This window comes from Gracilinanus agilis, chromosome 3, assembly GCF_016433145.1.
Source record: "Gracilinanus agilis isolate LMUSP501 chromosome 3, AgileGrace, whole genome shotgun sequence".
NCBI lineage: Eukaryota > Metazoa > Chordata > Mammalia > Didelphimorphia > Didelphidae > Gracilinanus > Gracilinanus agilis.
This window is the reverse complement of record NC_058132.1, coordinates 404,090,739-404,107,919: the sequence shown is the minus strand read 5'-3', so window position 1 is coordinate 404,107,919 and position 17,181 is coordinate 404,090,739. Positions and strand designations below refer to the sequence as shown.

The following is a 17,181-nucleotide window of genomic DNA, read 5'->3' as shown; positions in this document are numbered from 1 at the left end:
CAAACCACTTAAACACTATCCTTTAAGCAGAGTGATTACATCTAAAGACACAGAGGAAAATCTTGTATGAATTACCACAGATCTCCTACACTACCCAACTCCAGGCACCAAAGTTGTAGACTAATGAAGTAGGGTTTGCCTCTAGGGTAGGGAACCCTCTTATTTGTACTACTGCAGAGTCTACATAAACATCCATGCATCTGCTGTTTTAAAAGAAGTAGTAGATTCTAACTGTCCAACCACTAGAAGGAGGAAAGAGCCTTGGTGGAGCAGGGCTGCTAAAAATGTACTGCCTTCTGATTAGTCTGGTCCTAGAATGGATCTATAAATGGATTAGACTTTTTCTAATCTCTAATTTGCCTTTAAAAAACCTCACGTTCAGTAATGTATAGGTATAGTCATTCCAGATTTTTATTCTATGGATTTTATTTATTCTTTCAACTATATTGGACTTTCTGTCATTCCATGCTTCCTGAGGCATCCATGAGATTTTTTTTCTTTCTTCAGGTATTGATTTATTTTCTTTTGTACCACAGTATTTGTTACAAAAGTTTTCTTTAATTCTCATTAAAGTTTTGTTTATTCTTACTTTTGGTTTAAAGATACAAAAGAACAAAACTTGAACAAAATTTCCTGTGCATCAGGTCAGTCTCAAAAAGTAGAGGCTCTAATGTAGGAAGACGAAGCAAAATTAAAACTTAGAATGTTATTAGAGATTAAAAGAAAATTATGCTTACAGAACCATAGACAATTAAAAAGTATCAGTGCTAAAAGTATATGTGCCAAATGGCAGCAAATAAATTATAACGAAAAACAACTGAATTGCAAAAAAGATATGGCTACTAATTCAATAAGAATTGGAGGTTTTGACTTTCCTCTGTACAACTGGACAAATGTAATACAAAGTAAATAAAAGGGAAAATATAGAATTGAACAAATGGTTAGAGAATTTAGAGTTAAAAGACATGCCATCTTCTGAGATAAAGCATTAAAGAATATATATTCCTGAGTTAGTATGTATATGTGTGTTTATATGTAGTTCACATAGTACTTTTACAAAAAAAAGAAAGTACATGATAAAACAGAAATTACAAGTATAAAAATATCAATCACATAATTATAGACCATAAAACAGCAAAAAAGAGTAACTAATACAGGGACCACATGTAAAAGGAACAGACCTATTAGAGCTGTAGTAATTAAGACTTTTGCAAGAAGGATGAAACTAATCAAGTTGGAGAATGCTATCATACTTTTAAAGAATAATTACTATCGATATTATACCAATTGTTCTCTAAAATTGAGAAAACAAATAATCTACCAGCTCCTTTATATGACAAATATCATATTACAACCTAAGCCATGGAAATATAAAGCAAGGAAAAATATGAATCAACTTCAATAATGCATGGGGATTCAAAATTATAAAATAAAATCTTTGCAAAAAGAATTTGTAATATATCCAAAGAGTAGGATTTATAACAGTGATGTAAGGATGGGTCATCATTAGGAAAATAAAATAATTAAACCTATAAAAACAAAAGAACCTTAATAATTTGATGATAGCAACAAATACAGAAAATTCCTTTGATAAAATACAATATTTTTATGTTTAAAAACTGCAGATTTTGTCATATACCCATTACAATAAATATGCATAAAATATCTTAAAATATGATAAAAAGTACCTGTCTAAAACCAAAAGCCAGCCTCATGTGCAACAGGTGACAAATGAAGTCTTCCTAATAAAATAAGACTACTTTTTTCCTCATTGTAGTAATAATAATAATAATAATAATAAGGTAGAAAGTAACTAGAGTTATAAAGATAGACAAAGAAGAGACAAAACTTTACCTTTTCCTGATGCTATGATGCTTTTCCTAAGAAATTCCAGAGAAATTTCAGAGAAAGTAATTACAAAATCAGTAAAGACTAAAACATATACTAAACCTACAAAAATCAATGGCATTTAATACAGCAATAACAAACTCCAAGAGAAAATAATAGAAAACATTCAAATTCAAAATAATTGCAAAACATAAAAATATCTGAGACTCAATCTTTCAAATATTCAGACCTATGAAAATAAAATGAAAAAATGTTTCTTAAAGAAATAAAGAATAACCTAAATATATAGAATGAAGTTCATTGATCATGGCTATGCCATGATCATATTACCAAAATGAAAATGATATCATCTAAATTAATTTATAGATTTGCCACACTGCCAAACAAACTATCAAGGGGATCTTTTATAGACCTAAACACTGCAACAAAATTAATTCATGACAACAATAGATCTCCAAGGGAAACAGTAGAGGGAAAAGTAGGATCTTGTAGAGTTCAAATTATCCTATAAAATAGTAATCATAAACATTATATTTGTGGGCAGTTGGTTGGCTCAGTGGATTGAGAGCCAAGTCTAGAGATAGTAGGTCCTGGGTTCCAATCTAACCTCGGGCCTCTCCTTGCTGTGTGACCCTGGGCAAATCACGTAATCCCCATTGCCTATCCCTTGCCACTCTTCTGCCTTGAAACCAATATGTAATATTAATTCTAAGATTAAAGGTAAAGGGTTTTTTTTAAAAAGTCTATTTGAAATTATTTTTTAATTAAAATTAAATTGGTGAAACAAAATAAGCAGATCATATAATTCTGTGTTTCACAAATCTGAGAACATATATAACTTAGGGAAGAACTCCCTATTTGACAAATAATTCTGGGAAAACTTGAAAGCATTCTGTCAGAAAATATTTTTTGACCAACATTTTACACTATAAGCTCAAAGTGGATATGTGACCTGAATATTAAAGCTCATACCTACACACACACACACACACACACACACACACACAGACACACACACACATATATATATATATATATATACACACACACATCCATGTACATAGATGTATATTTGTGAAACTTAAATAAATAACCAAATGTCATTCCCTAAAGGATATGAGCAAATGATTTTCAAAGGAACTAAAAATCATTAACCATCATGTGAAATAATTTTCTGATCAAATTAAATGCAAATTAAAATAACTCTGAAGTTTTACTTCATACCCATTGAGTTAGAGATAGCAAATTAGCAAAGTATGAAAGATAGAATTAGTTAATGTTACAAGAGTTATGGAAAAGGAGGGACACTAATAATATACCACTGGTGAATCTGTGAGTTGGTCCAATTCTCTTAAAAGCAACTTGGACTTCTCTGAAAGAAGCAACTTAAATGCCCATACTCCCTGATATAGAGCAGTCATTAGGCATATATCTTAAGGAGTTCAGCCTCATATTTACTGGACTATTTTTAGCAGCAGTTTTTTAGCAAAGAATTGGTCATGAACTGGGGAGCAGTGCAAGGATGTAATGGAACATGTACTGTATAAATGGAATGTGCTATATAAAACAATGAAGATGATGAATATAGAAAAGCCTGAGACAACTTAGTTGAAAGATATTTAAATGTTAATATATGTACATATATAATTACATATACCTAAGTGTGCATATGTATATTCCTTCACACCTTTGCCAAAATGGACCTTTTATGTGGCTACAGAGAAATTATAAATGAATGTTAAGGAGAAATACTAAACACATCCTTTGTAGTCCAAACTACAATAAAAATAGTAATTAATACAGAGCCCACCAGCAAAAAATGTAGACCTTTCTATAAGGTGAAGTAAGCAGAAGCAAGAAAAAAATAGCTGATGACTACAACAAAATAGAAGAACAATAATCAAACAATTAAAACTGATTTTTGTGAAGCAAAATGACCAAGTTTAGCCACCAAAAAAGATATGAGAATCTTTCCCCTTACCTTCTTTCTAGAGGTGGGAGACTGGGTATAACACAGAACATATAATATGGTTTAACTGAATTTTTTCGGCTTCTTTTTAAATTCTTTGTTAAAAGGGATAACACTTTGGCAAGTATATTAGGAAAAGCTGAAAATCCACAAAATATCAGTTCTATATGTATATATATTAAAATGATTAGGAAAATAAAAGTAGTTTTGCAAAGGAAATCTAGTTTCTCCTCTTTTTCGACTCTGGGCTCAGCTCTTTGCCTGTCCAGTGTCTTTCTCTTCATCATAGGTCTATGAGTGATCCTTTCAGCTGTATATGATCATCTGGATGAAAGAAAATCTTCATCCACTTGTTTTTTTCCATGCTGATAATTAGGCTGAAACCTTTTTCAGTGATTACAGGTCATATTTAGAGAGAGCTCTGAAATATTTTAGGATTTGATCAAATCAATACAATGTCATTTGAAGACAAGAGTATCTAGAGGAATTTGAGTAATCTTCCATAATGATTGCAACACTTTAAGATAGCATGTTTCCCTGCCTTATACCTCATTTGATATGACTAATTACAGAGAAATTGAACAGAATCATCTGTTCCTCTTTCAAAAAAATCCCATGTGATTTTGGGATGTGTGTGTGTGTGTGTGTGTGTGTGTGTGTAAAACACCTTGTTTAAAAGAGCCTGGAAGATAGCAATTAATTCTATCAATCAAATGCTTTTTATAATAAAAGGATAATAAACACAATTTTATAACATCAGAGATTATAGAGAACTTTAAAGATGTGGTCTACTGTAGAATGTATTTTTAATATTTTTTATTTAAAGCCTTATCTGTTCTCTTCTCATACCCACATCAGAAAATCAGCAGTTCATATGCATATTTTATTCTTATAAAGATTTTGAAAAGATAGGAAAGGATGTATATAAACGAGTAGTTATTGACATGTTCTCACTTTTTGGAATTCATGATGCTTTCCAAGTGTAGCACTTGCTCCAGATTACCTTTCCTATTTGGTGCTCACCTAATGCTAGTTTGAGTCTTTAATAGGTGACTAATACTCACTATTTCATGATTATACTGTGTGACAAAACTCCTAAAACTACATGTTTTAGTTCATGAGTCCCCACCAGTGAGATTAACTCTTGTAATCAGACATTAGACATAATTCACTCAAACAAATGTATTTAGTAAGAAAGCATCAGAACAGTAGCTACATAGTATTTCCTTCATGAACTGGATAGAACTCTCCCACAAATAAACACAGCACCCTTCTGAAGAGTATGCACAAATTTAGGGTAAACTGGTAGTAAGATGCACATAAAGGGAATATTAATGACTGTTTCTAGTCCTACAAGGCGCTGATCTCCTTAGTCTTTTTGTGATATCTTTGTGTTGTTCCTCTCTTTGGACAATCTCTACTTAGCTAGCTGTTCATCAGGGCTCTCTGACTCTCTTCCTTCCATTGGAACAACTACCAAGCACTAGGACTAGTTCTTCTTTCATGATTTTCTTTCTTTTCTGCTACTAGAGGTTACACACTTAGAAACTTCTTCCTGCCTTGAATTCTGCCTCTCTGGATCTATGTTTTCCTGGAATGGTTCACAGATCTTTGCTAGATAGGCATACAGAGAAAAAGAGAAGAAAAAAAAACAACTTCTGAGGAGTGATATTACCATCTTGAGGCTTTTTTATATATAGCTACTAAAGACTTTTTAGAACATCTTGTATTTTTGCAGCTATAGGAAAAGTTGAGAGCAAAGGAGATCTATATTTAATTATCTAGCAGAGTGCCAATATTAACATGTCAGCATCCATGTAGAAATTCATAATCTTCATTTTGACTCACTGTGGGCTTCTAGACAATCACCACATTATAGTCTTCTTTAGCATTTTGTTAGCTGGTGTCTGTTAGTAGTATCATTATCTCTGCTTAGTGACAGAATGTAAACGTTTTCCAAGAAAAGGGTTTTGTTTACATTTTTATATTTTATGTTTGAGTGCCCATTCTAGACATAATATTTCTACATCTGTTTGAGGAAAAATGCATCATAATGCTAACTATTATTTTATTAGAAATATCATTTTCTTTCTCTTGTCCCAAATGCTTTGATAATCTATCTTATTCTCTTAACAATTCACTTGGTACTCTGTTTTTTCAGTTCACACATGAAAAATAATGCCATGTTTTATTATTAAAAAGAGCAAACCATTAAAGAGCATTCCTTTGATTTAGCATGAATCAGCATAGGAGGGAAAAAGCTTTGGGCAGTGCAGGGTCAAGTCATGCTGGTGTTTGTGGATATGGAAGAATTTGTTCCATAATCCTTTTTTTTTTAAACCCTTGTACTTTGGTGTATTGTCTCATAGGTGGAAGATTGGTAAGGGTGGGCAATGGGGGTCAAGTGACTTGCCCAGGGTCACACAGCTGGGAAGTGGCTGAGGCCGGGTTTGAACCTAGGACCTCCTGTCTCTAGGCCTGACTCTCACTCCACTGAGCTACCCAGCTGCCCACAATCCTTTTTATTTTTTGTTTCAAATTATTTGTTCATGCTGCATTGGAAGACTCAATGAGCTAAGATATTACAATGTAGTGACTTGACCTTGTCACATTCACAGCCTCTGGATGGCCACCTAAATTAATCATGTTCTCAATTTATTTCCTCTAGCTCCATATGCTGAAAATAATGTGATCCATTCACTATGTGATCCATTCACCCTTTTTTTTAAAACCCTTACCTTCCATCTTGGAATCAATACTGTTGGTTCCAGGGCAGAAGAATAGTAAGGGGTAGGCAATAGAGGATAAGTGACTTGCCCACGGTCACACAGCTAGGAAGTGTTGGTGGCCAGATTTGAACCCAGGACCTCCCCTCTCTAGGCCTGGCTCTCAATCCACTGAGCCACCCAACTGTTCCACTATGAAGCCTTCTTGGCCATACTTGTTGGAACCAAGATTCTCCCTTTGGACCTCACAGAGAATACTACTTTGTAATTTCTAATATAGTTATCTTATATTTTTGTACATACTACTTATTTGTATCTATGTCCTATCTGATATATATACCATGAGGGCAGGTGCAGAAATTATTCAAACATTGTATTTTCCTCCAAAAGAAGTACTATGGTTCTTTATCTTTCACAATGTAGTAAAGACCCCTGGGTCTACAGTTAAAGAACCTCAGGTCAAATCTCTCCTCTCTCATTTACCAACTTTTTTTATTTTAGGCAAGTCACTTAAGTTCTTTGACTTCAGTTACATTTCATTATTTATAAAAATGATTTTTTAAAAATGGTACCACAGGACCCAGAGGTTTCTTCCCATTGAAACTCTGAAGCACTCCATACATAGTAGCTACTTAGAAATAGCTATTGAATTATCAAAACAATTATATTGGAAAGCTGTCTAAAGTATTTATTGATATCTAATATAACAGTAAATATTTATATTATATACACACATATATAATATATGTGTATATATTGTATATACACATATATAATACACATATATACATAGATGTATAAGTAACTTTCATGCTTTTGAGAGAGATAATGAAGTATATACATGTTTGTATGTATATATGAAATTATAGTTTGTTCCTGGGTGAAAAATAGCACTGGCAATCTTCTAACTTAATGAGAAAATTGCCTATCAGCCATCTTGCAGTTTCTGGGATTTAGATGAAATGATCTTGGCTTGAAATTAGCAGATGATGCAGTGCTCTTGACTATAGCTAATTTCTTAATACAGTATTTTGAATATTTCATCAATTAATTAATGAATTATCCACAAACTATTGCTATTACTTATTTGCGTTTAAATCCTAAGACTCATGGTTTTCAATGCCATACAAGATTGGTCTGTCTATACCACCCACCTAATCCATTAAATTCCATTGGCTCCCTATGGCCTCCAGGCTTGACATTAAAAACTCCCTGTAAGCTCATCTCTTCCTGCTTATTCAGTTTTATACTTTCTATACTTCCATTTATTTGCCAGTATGGCCATATTGGCTTACTAGCTATTCCTTACACCTGGGAACTCCATCTTCCTCCTTTATCCCTACATATATTATTTCATTTGATCCATGAATAACCCTTTGAGGTCAGTGCAATTTTTGTCCCCATTTACACATAAAGTAACTGAGAGTAAGAGAGATTTAGTGACTTGGCCAGGGTTATACAACTACTAAGCATTTGAAGAAGGCAATGAGCCAATATCTTGCCTCTATCCATTGTGCCACATAGTGACACAGTAGGTGCTTTAATAAATGTGCATTAATTGATTGATTATAACATAATTAATGTTGGCTAAACAGTAAGTTTCAGTTGGACTGTTTTCTAGTTTCACTCTGTGAAAGACCACATGAGAGACAAAGCTGCATAAGAAAGCTGGAGAGACAAAGCATAGGTAAATGGAAGATGAAAAGTGAGGGAAGGAGTTCCCTTATTTTTTTCTTTGTTAATAGAAAAATATCAAAATTGAAGTACAGTGGTTTGAAAGGAATAGCCTACCTCTCATGCCAGTTACAAGGATCTCTGTTTCATCAGCAAATTAAGCCATATAACAAGCTTGTGAAATAAATAAGGTGTTTTGTTGTTCAGTGACCCAATTTGGACTTTTCTTGGCAAAGATGCTGGAGTGTCTAACTTCTCTAACCCCTTTTTTACAAAGGAGAAACTGAGGCAAATAGTTGGGGTGAAGTGACTTGCTCAGGGTGACCCAGCTAGTTAAGTGTCTGAGCCCAGATTTGAACTCAGGAAGATGAATCTTCTTGACTCCAGGTCCAGCACTCTAACATTGTGCCACCTAGCTGCCCATACGTAAAATAGAGACGTCATCTTGTTCCCATTTTATAGAAGAGGAAGCTAATGCTTAGAGATGTTGTGTGACTTAACCATGGTTGAGAGTGGATGTCTGAGAAATCTATACCCCAAAATCTGTAGTGTACCAAACTGCTTCTCCAAATTTCACCATTGGTTTGTTGTTTTCTTTGTAGTGTTTTCTCTGTCTTTCTCTCTTTAATTGTCTATCTGTCATTCTCTGCCTCTGTCTAACTATCTGTGGGTCCGTCTCTTTCTTCTCTCATCTATTTTCTCTGCATGTGCTCAGCTTATCTGATAGGAATTTGGTCTTTTAAGAATTTCCCAATTTGTACTTAAGTATCTTTGGCCAGAACAAAGATGTTCTACAGGACAAATACTATCTTTGGTTGGAGGGAAAGCAACTAGTTTTTATATTCTGCTTTGATAGTCATGCTTTATTTCTAATAAATATTTCCTAAAGCGATTAAAATAACTGCTTTATTTAATCTTCATTTCAGAGAACAGAATCCTGCCACATTTTGCATTATGTTTTTCACAAAAGTATTTGTGGAATAGTTGAGTCAAATTCAAAGCTTTGCTATGTATCTAGTGCCCACATCTATAAAGGGAGGAATGATGCTTAGACAACCAACCTAGAAAAAGCTTCATGTTGTCATATTCATTCTTTTCTTCTTTTATCTTGTGAGTCCAAGATAAAGTAAAGGGAAAGCAGTTTTGCCTAAAAGGACAGCAAAATGCAGAAGATATTCTGGACAAACAATAAAGTGGAAAGGACAAAAGCGGGAGCGTTTTTTTTTTTTAAAAAAAGATTGTGATAATGGCTATTATTTCAATAAAATTGGTCGTTTGCATGTAAAATTTGAAAGAGTTACTTTTTAAAAATGGTTTTAAACATACCCAGAATCCACTAAAAAGTAATTTTATTTCAGTATCTTGAAGTAGCTGCATCTGGGTATCAGGTTGCTATAGTAACTTAATGAAAGCTGGCTGTTTTTTATCCTTAGCCAACTTAATCAGAGCAAAAGTCTTCCCACAGCTTGAGGTTTCAGCAAACCCCCACATAATCCTATGTGCCTTATCATTAATATTTGTATTTTAGATGCTGATTCCCTGAGAGCATGGGAGAGGATAGAGGGTACTCTGCTCCTAAAGGAGCCTGCAATCTGACTTTTCCATCATGTAGCTTTATTGTGAATAGTATAATTTCACATTTTATCTGCAAATTTTTGTACTGATAAGGAACTGGAAACAATGTGGGTACCAAACAGTTGTAGAATATTTGTACGAATTATGGTATATTCATGTAAAAGAATATCATTTCCCCATAAGAAATTATTAAAGGAATATATTTTTAAAGGCAAAAAGACTTTTATGAACTGATTCAGAATGAACTGAATAATTTATATGACTACAAAACAGATAAAAAAAACCATGAAAACTGACATACCAGTTTTATAAAGAACTAATGAAACATGCTTCTCACTTCTTTTTAGAAAGGTTATGAATTAAAGCTAAAAAATGAATCATAGATTTTTTAAAATGATCAATATTTGACTATGCTTATGTGTTAAATTGGAGGATTTTTTAGATGGGGAGATAATCAAGGGAGGGAATACAGAAGGGCTAGTGATTTTGACACTCTCTCCCCAAAGAAAAAGAAAAGGAAAAAAAATTCCAGTGAAATATTTAAAAGAGTACCCAGAGGAGAATAATTCAGAGGAAAAGAAAAGATGACCAAGATATCTTTTAAACTAATGAATTAAATTTATTTTTTTGAGTTACCATTTATTTTTATAACATGATATATAACATAACTATAATATAATGACATGATTTGTTATAAATATGTAACATATTTTAATAAATATGTTTATCTAAGAGAAACAAATTCTCAAATTAACTATGTCCAAAAATGTATTTCATTCTTTTTTCCTTTCTTCCTTCCCCCCCTCCACAATCCCCCAAAAGGCAAGTCCTATGATATAGGTTGTACATATATTATCATATGACACATATTTCCCTGCTCATCTTGTTGTGAAACAAGGCAAAGCCTGCTTAAATTAGAGAAAAATTCCTGGAGTAATTAAAGTGAAAGAATGGTATGTTCTTTTAAAGAAAGGAACAGCCAGGACATGGTGATGATTCACTGTTTTGTATGTAATCCTCTTTTTTTTTTGTTATTCTTTGTCCATGAAAATGTTCATGTGCATATTTGTCAAGTTAAGAATAACATTTTTAAAAAGGAGTTGGGGGTATGGGTATTCTGGACTTATTCTTTGGGTTTCTATTGCCAAGGAAAGAAAATTTATTGGTAACAGTGCTATGCCATTTATGGATTCAAGTCATTTTATTTGCCAAACTGAGAATGTATTATCTAGAACTTCAGTGAATTATTTATCATTCCTGAATCATAATCTTTTTAAAATTTAAGAGCTTTGACTCAGAGAGATGAAATGGTAAGTCCTGGGCCAATTTTCCAACTACCTATCTCCTAAATTTTCTTCTTCACATACTCATTTTCATTTTTATACTATCAACCTCCACAGTTAGATGGAGTTAGAGGGTGAGAGAGGGTGATGGTTCAGATGTTTTATTTGGCACCTAGTTTTCTATAATGGGTTCTAGATTTTAAATTTTAAAAAACTGGCCCAATATCCAAGGACAGAGTAAGCATAATGCTCAAGTAAATAGAAAAACAAAAGAGGAAAACCAGACCTGTTTCCAGAATGAAAATTATATTTCTCTAAAAATATTTGCTTTGTTAAAAACAACCAATTAAAGTTTTTAGGATAAATTAACTAACATATTTCTATTGCAACTTGGAAAAATCCTCTAATTTTACATCTAGAGTATTTTACGGCTAGAGTATTTTTAACCATAAGATAAATATCCAAAACTAAAATGTGAATTAGAGATGAATGAATTAAAAAAATTGAAAAGTACCTCTTTAAATACTGCTCTTCATAGTGAGGAAGTGTGAAATTAGGTGATGAGAGAATTCCCTATGGGAATATGCCTTAGATAAGTTTTTTTTTTCTCTTGTTAAGTGGTTTTTCATACTGCTAGGGCCTTGGTTTCTTCAAATTACACTTCCTACAAAAGACAATTAAGAGGTACATGGATAGAACTCATTGGCTTGGATTCTGGAGGACCAGATGCTTCTTGGCTGTGTGACCTTGGGCAAAGTACTTAACCTCAAATGCCTAACTCTTCTCATTCTGTCTTAGAATTTACACTCAGGGAAGGTAAGGGCTTAAAAAAAGACAATCAAAAATAATTTATTTTAGTTAAAACTAACATATTTGTCACCTCATTTTTTTTTTGCTTATTAATCCAATAACCAATTTGGTAGTATTTAATTTTATTTTATCAGAGCAAAAATAGATGAAAGTTCTTTCAGTTGCCCTTTTTCACTATTCTAAAATGGTTTGGGACCTACCATCCATCATATATTCTGTTTATGCTCATTCATAGAATTTTTTCAAGATGTTGTATTTTCTGAAATTATAGGACTATTAATAGAATGTATAAATCAAATAAGCAAAACATTTTATAAAGTAATAAATAATAAATTATACATAAATATTAGGTATAAATATATATTGCCATAATCATAAGCTAGTTTCATTTCTTGCCCCAGACCTGGTCAGCGCACTTCTTTTAATTAAACTTCAGTTAGTGTAGTCTGACCTAGGATTGTACAATTGTCCAAATGTGAAGTGCTTTTTGTTGTTTTTTCTTATTCATTTAGTAAACTGTGTTTGGGAAATTTAAACACCAGCAAATTCACTAATTGGTATGATATAAAAAGAATCTGGAAACCAAATATACTTTTGAATAGATATGGAATTGTAGAATATTTGAAGCTGATGTTTCTGCTCTCATTTTTCGTTCAGGTATGGCAGCAGCCAAATTGCTTCACGATTCTGGACTAAGTGTTGTAGTACTGGAGGCCAGAAATCGAGTAGGAGGCCGAACTTATACAGTAAGAGTAAGTAATCAGGACCCGAGATGGGCAAGGTAGAAAAGAAATCCACCACCTCCACCGCAAAAAATATTGGAGAGTTACAATATTCTTTTCTTTTCTTTTTTTTTTTTTGGAGTGAAGGTTAGTTATTATTTCATCTCCAATGATTTCTACCCAAGATTTGTTGGTTCTTTAGATTGAGGAAGTTCCAGAACTCCCAGTAATTCAAGCCAGAATTGATTTTCTAAAAGCCTATCTTTGATCATAATGCTTCCCCAACTCAGAGACCCTCTTTGGCTTTCCCACCTAGAGAAATCTGACCATCTCGTGAGATCACCCTTAACATTGCTGATGAGCTCTAATTCTTAGAATATTATTCCTGAGTATCTGAGGCAAAATAATGACTCAGTTTCAAGCTATTAAGGATATAGAGAATTTTAACTAGACATATTTTAATTGTATTTTCCATCTTCAACTATACATTTCCAAATGATAGACTAGCAGACTATACTCTGAGTGATTTGAATTTTGTTTAATTTTATCCCTTGCTTTTCTCTTTGGCATTTAAATGACCAGGCACTCTCTCTAATCAAGGGTTAAGAACTGAGGAAAGAGAATTTACAACATTTCATTTCTTACTAAAAACATCACTAATCCAGATATCAGTGCATAGCTGTCCAAAAAAAAAAAAAAAAAGAATAAACACCATGGACCACATGATTAATTTTAAACAATCGTCTTATATATTCTAAACAGGATAATGACTTTGTATGTGTGTATAATTAGTAATATGTAAATTATGCTTCATATATACATAAATATAGTTGTGCATTTAGATTATACATTTACATGTATAGATAAAGATTTTTGTTGTTAGTAAGAAATAGCAAAAAAACCAATATTTGAAGATATTGCAAAAATTCAAGTAAATTATAAACAGAGAAAGTAAACACGTTAACTGGAAGAGTTTTAGAGACACTCAAGGTAATAGTAAGTAAAGTATTAAATCCCAGCTTACTATTTCCTCTCTGTTCATATAAATAGTTTCTCTTTCTCTTTTTTTTTTAATTGGAAAACCAGAATAAACATGTTAAATATGTAGACCTTGGAGGATCCTATGTTGGGCCAACTCAGAATCGTATATTGAGGTTAGCTAAAGAACTGGGATTAGAGACCTACAAGGTGAATGAAGAAGAACGTCTCATCCACCATGTCAAGGTAAGCTCACATCCACCTCTGAGAAATTTTAAAATTTCTGCACAAATGTTTCCACTTTATAAAGGTCACATTGTGTACCCTAGCATTCTTCTTTATCTCTTAATAAGTACATTTTCAAAATTAATTTCATTCATCTTCTTTGGTGAGAATCAGGTAGGGTCTTGAACCTATAAAGAGAGAAAGCATTAACTTAGGGTCAACACCTATTTAATAAAAGTGTTGTTTAATCAAATATAGTTGAAAAATCCCATAAGCAGTTTGGAATTTAATTTGTTCATTTCCTTCAGTTTTATACCAGAGACTATGTTGTATCTTCTAATTTTTAAAGCTGGATGTCAGAAATGTCACAATATTTTGCCTAAGAATTTCTATTTCAAAGATACCTGGAAGATTATTTTAAAATCACCACATTTTGTGAATAATAATATGAAGTAGAAAAAATATCATAGCAGGCATAAAACAATTTAGTATGATAGGAAATAAAATCCAACCACAAATAATGTTATAGGGCAAGTACTTCCTAATTTTTAAAAGAATATCTTATTTCAATTTCAAATTTAATTTCCATACACATTTCATCTTTGCTTCTCTGTTTACTGAGCAAACATTTAATTATTATTTTTTAAATAGTTGAACAATTGTTTTTCACTTTTTTATGTTTTTTGTTTTCTTTCACAACATGACTAATATGGAAATGTTTTATATGTTTGCATATATATATATATTATGTATATATATAAGTTATATCTAATTCCTTATCATCTGAGGGAGGAGGAGGGTAAGGAGGGAGGTAGAAAATTTGAAAATCATTTTAATTTTTTAAATGTTAAAATTTGTTTTTACATGCACTTAGGAAAAAATGAATCCTTTTTTAAATAAAAAATAGTTGAATGTAGAGTCAAGCAGTCAGAAGGCCTGTATTCATACCCCACTCTGATACTCAGGTTAGATGCTGTGTGCCTCAATTTCTTCATTTGAAAAAAGGGAGTGTAAGACTATATGGTTAACATGATCCCTGCCTATTGTGGATCTTATTAAGAAGTTGGTAGAGGCATCATTAGATTCACTGAACATAAATTGCTAACTCCCATTAAAAAGATATAATTAACTGCCCAATTTTATTCCAAATTATCTTTTTTAGAGTTGATTATAATTTATGCTGATTTTACACATTCCTTATGGATTTTTGCCTTACCCACCATGTCTTTCTAGGATATTATTTATAAAAAGGAAGTGACAGTAGATTACATATACTGGGCAAAAGCTGATGAGTTTGCAAGTGACTGACTATTTTAACTTTATTTTTGTAAAAACTCTGCACAAAATGCTTTTCTTAGTCCTAGTATCATTATCAATGGAGGAAAAAGTTGACCAGGATTCAACCTGACCAGTGATATTCCAATTCCAACAGACATTGTTGTAGGAGTCAAGATGGGCAGCAGGGCTATGCTATAAAGAACATGGTATATTTAGCTTTTATTCATTGGCCTGGCATTAACAAGTGTTGAAAGGGCTTCTTGGATAATAACTCTTCCATAGTCCTGAAATTTTCTGTTATCTAAGTGAGGAAATTTGAAGCTTGCGTGGCTGGTTTCATTTTATTTTATTTATTTTGGTTGTTTTATATCAGTCAAAACTACAAAAGAATAGTTTCTTTGGCAATTTCAAAATTTTAGTTTAACTATTCTCTAATTTGAAGTCCAATGTATCTTCTCCATAGAAGGCTTTATGATCATAAATATCTTGTATTTTTAAGATCTTTCAAAATTGAACACATGGTTTTAAACCCCTTCCTCCACTTCTACTTCATTTCTTTCTTGACTGATTCCAAATACACTTCTGTTTGCAGAACTTATTTCTGGAATTAGTCACAAGGCTTTAGTGCTTCCAAGTTCTTTACCTTGTAATTGTAGTAGAAATCCCAGCTCTGTTTATATGGAAGAAGTTGTGCCATTCCTTTGTTGAAGCTGCTCTGTGATTTTCTTATGTATTCTTGTTTAAATGACTTGGCCTTTCCTGAAAACCATCTGTGGCAGTTTCATGCAAATATTTGTAGAAAAATTTATACTTCTTGCATTCTGAAATTTTAGAACACATCATGAACAAATTCAGTACAAGGAATGTGTTTTCAAAGCAAAAGTTGCAATAAAATCCATTATCTTCCTCTGTCCTTTTTCCCCCTCCCTCAAGGCTTTTCTCAAGTGGTTTTGTCACTTAAAAATTACTGAGACTCCAAGGAACTTTTGTTTATGTGGGTTATATCTATCGATGTTTAACATTATAAAGATTGAAGTATCCATATTTTATGAAAATAGTTTAGATTTCATAGACCCCATAAAATAATTTCAGAGGGCTCCCTGGGGTCCCCAGATTGCACTTTAAGAAATGCTGATTTAAGTGACAACTCCTTTGTTTCTTAGTTAAGGAGTATTTTTTAAAACATTTATTAATATTCATTTTTAACATGGTTACATGATTCATGCTCCTACTTTCCCCTTCACCCCCCTTAACCCCCCCCACCCATGGCCGACGCACATTTTCACTGTTTTTATCATGTGTCATTGATCAAGACCTATTTCCAAATTGTTGATAGTTGCATTGGTGTGGTAGTTTCAAGTCTACATTCGCTAATCATGTCCACCCCAACCCATGCATTCAAGCAGCTGTTTTTCTTACATGTTTCCTCTCCTGCAGTCCTTCCTCTGAATGTGAGTAGCGTTCCTTTCCATACATCCCTCAGAGCTGTCCTGTGTCATTGCATTGCTGCTAGTAGAGAAGCCCATTGCATTCGATTTTACCATAGTATATCCGTCTCTGTGTACAATGTTCTTCTGGTTCTGCTCCTTTCGCTCTGCATCAGTTCCCAGAGGTCTTTCCAGTTCACCTGGAATTCCTCTAGTTTATTATTCCTTTGAGCGCAATAGTATTCCATCACCAGCATATACCAGAATTTGTTCAGCCATTCCCCAATTGAAGGACATACCCTCCTTTTCCAGTTTTTTGCCACCACAAAAAGCGCAGCTATAAATATTTTCGTAAAAGTCTGTTTATTTATGATCTCTTTGAGGTACAAACCCAACAATGGTATGGCTGGATCAAAGGGCAGGCAGTCTTTTATAGACCATGGAGCATAGTTCCAAATTGCCAGCCAGAATGGTTGGATCAGTTCATAACTCCACCAGCAATGCATTAATGTCCCAATTTTGCCACATCCCTTCCAGCATTCATTGCTCTCCCCTTCTTTCATTTTAGCCAATCTGCTAGGTGTGAGGTGATACCTCAGAGTTGTTTTGATTTGCATTTCTCTAATTATTAGAGATTTAGAACACTTTCTCATGTGCTTATTGATA

The 17,181-nt window shown here is 32.9% G+C and overlaps 1 protein-coding gene across 1 annotated transcript in view; it reads left to right on the top strand.

The window, feature by feature from the left end:
- The window catches only part of LOC123242437 (amine oxidase [flavin-containing] B), a 114,604-nt gene that overhangs the window by 31,564 nt on the left and 65,859 nt on the right, over nucleotides 1–17,181 (top strand). Inside the window, exons 2-3 of the mRNA XM_044670187.1 lie at nucleotides 12,543–12,637; nucleotides 13,694–13,831. Of these exons, the coding sequence (XP_044526122.1) occupies nucleotides 12,543–12,637; nucleotides 13,694–13,831 (233 nt within the window). The remainder of the gene's footprint in view (nucleotides 1–12,542; nucleotides 12,638–13,693; nucleotides 13,832–17,181) is intronic.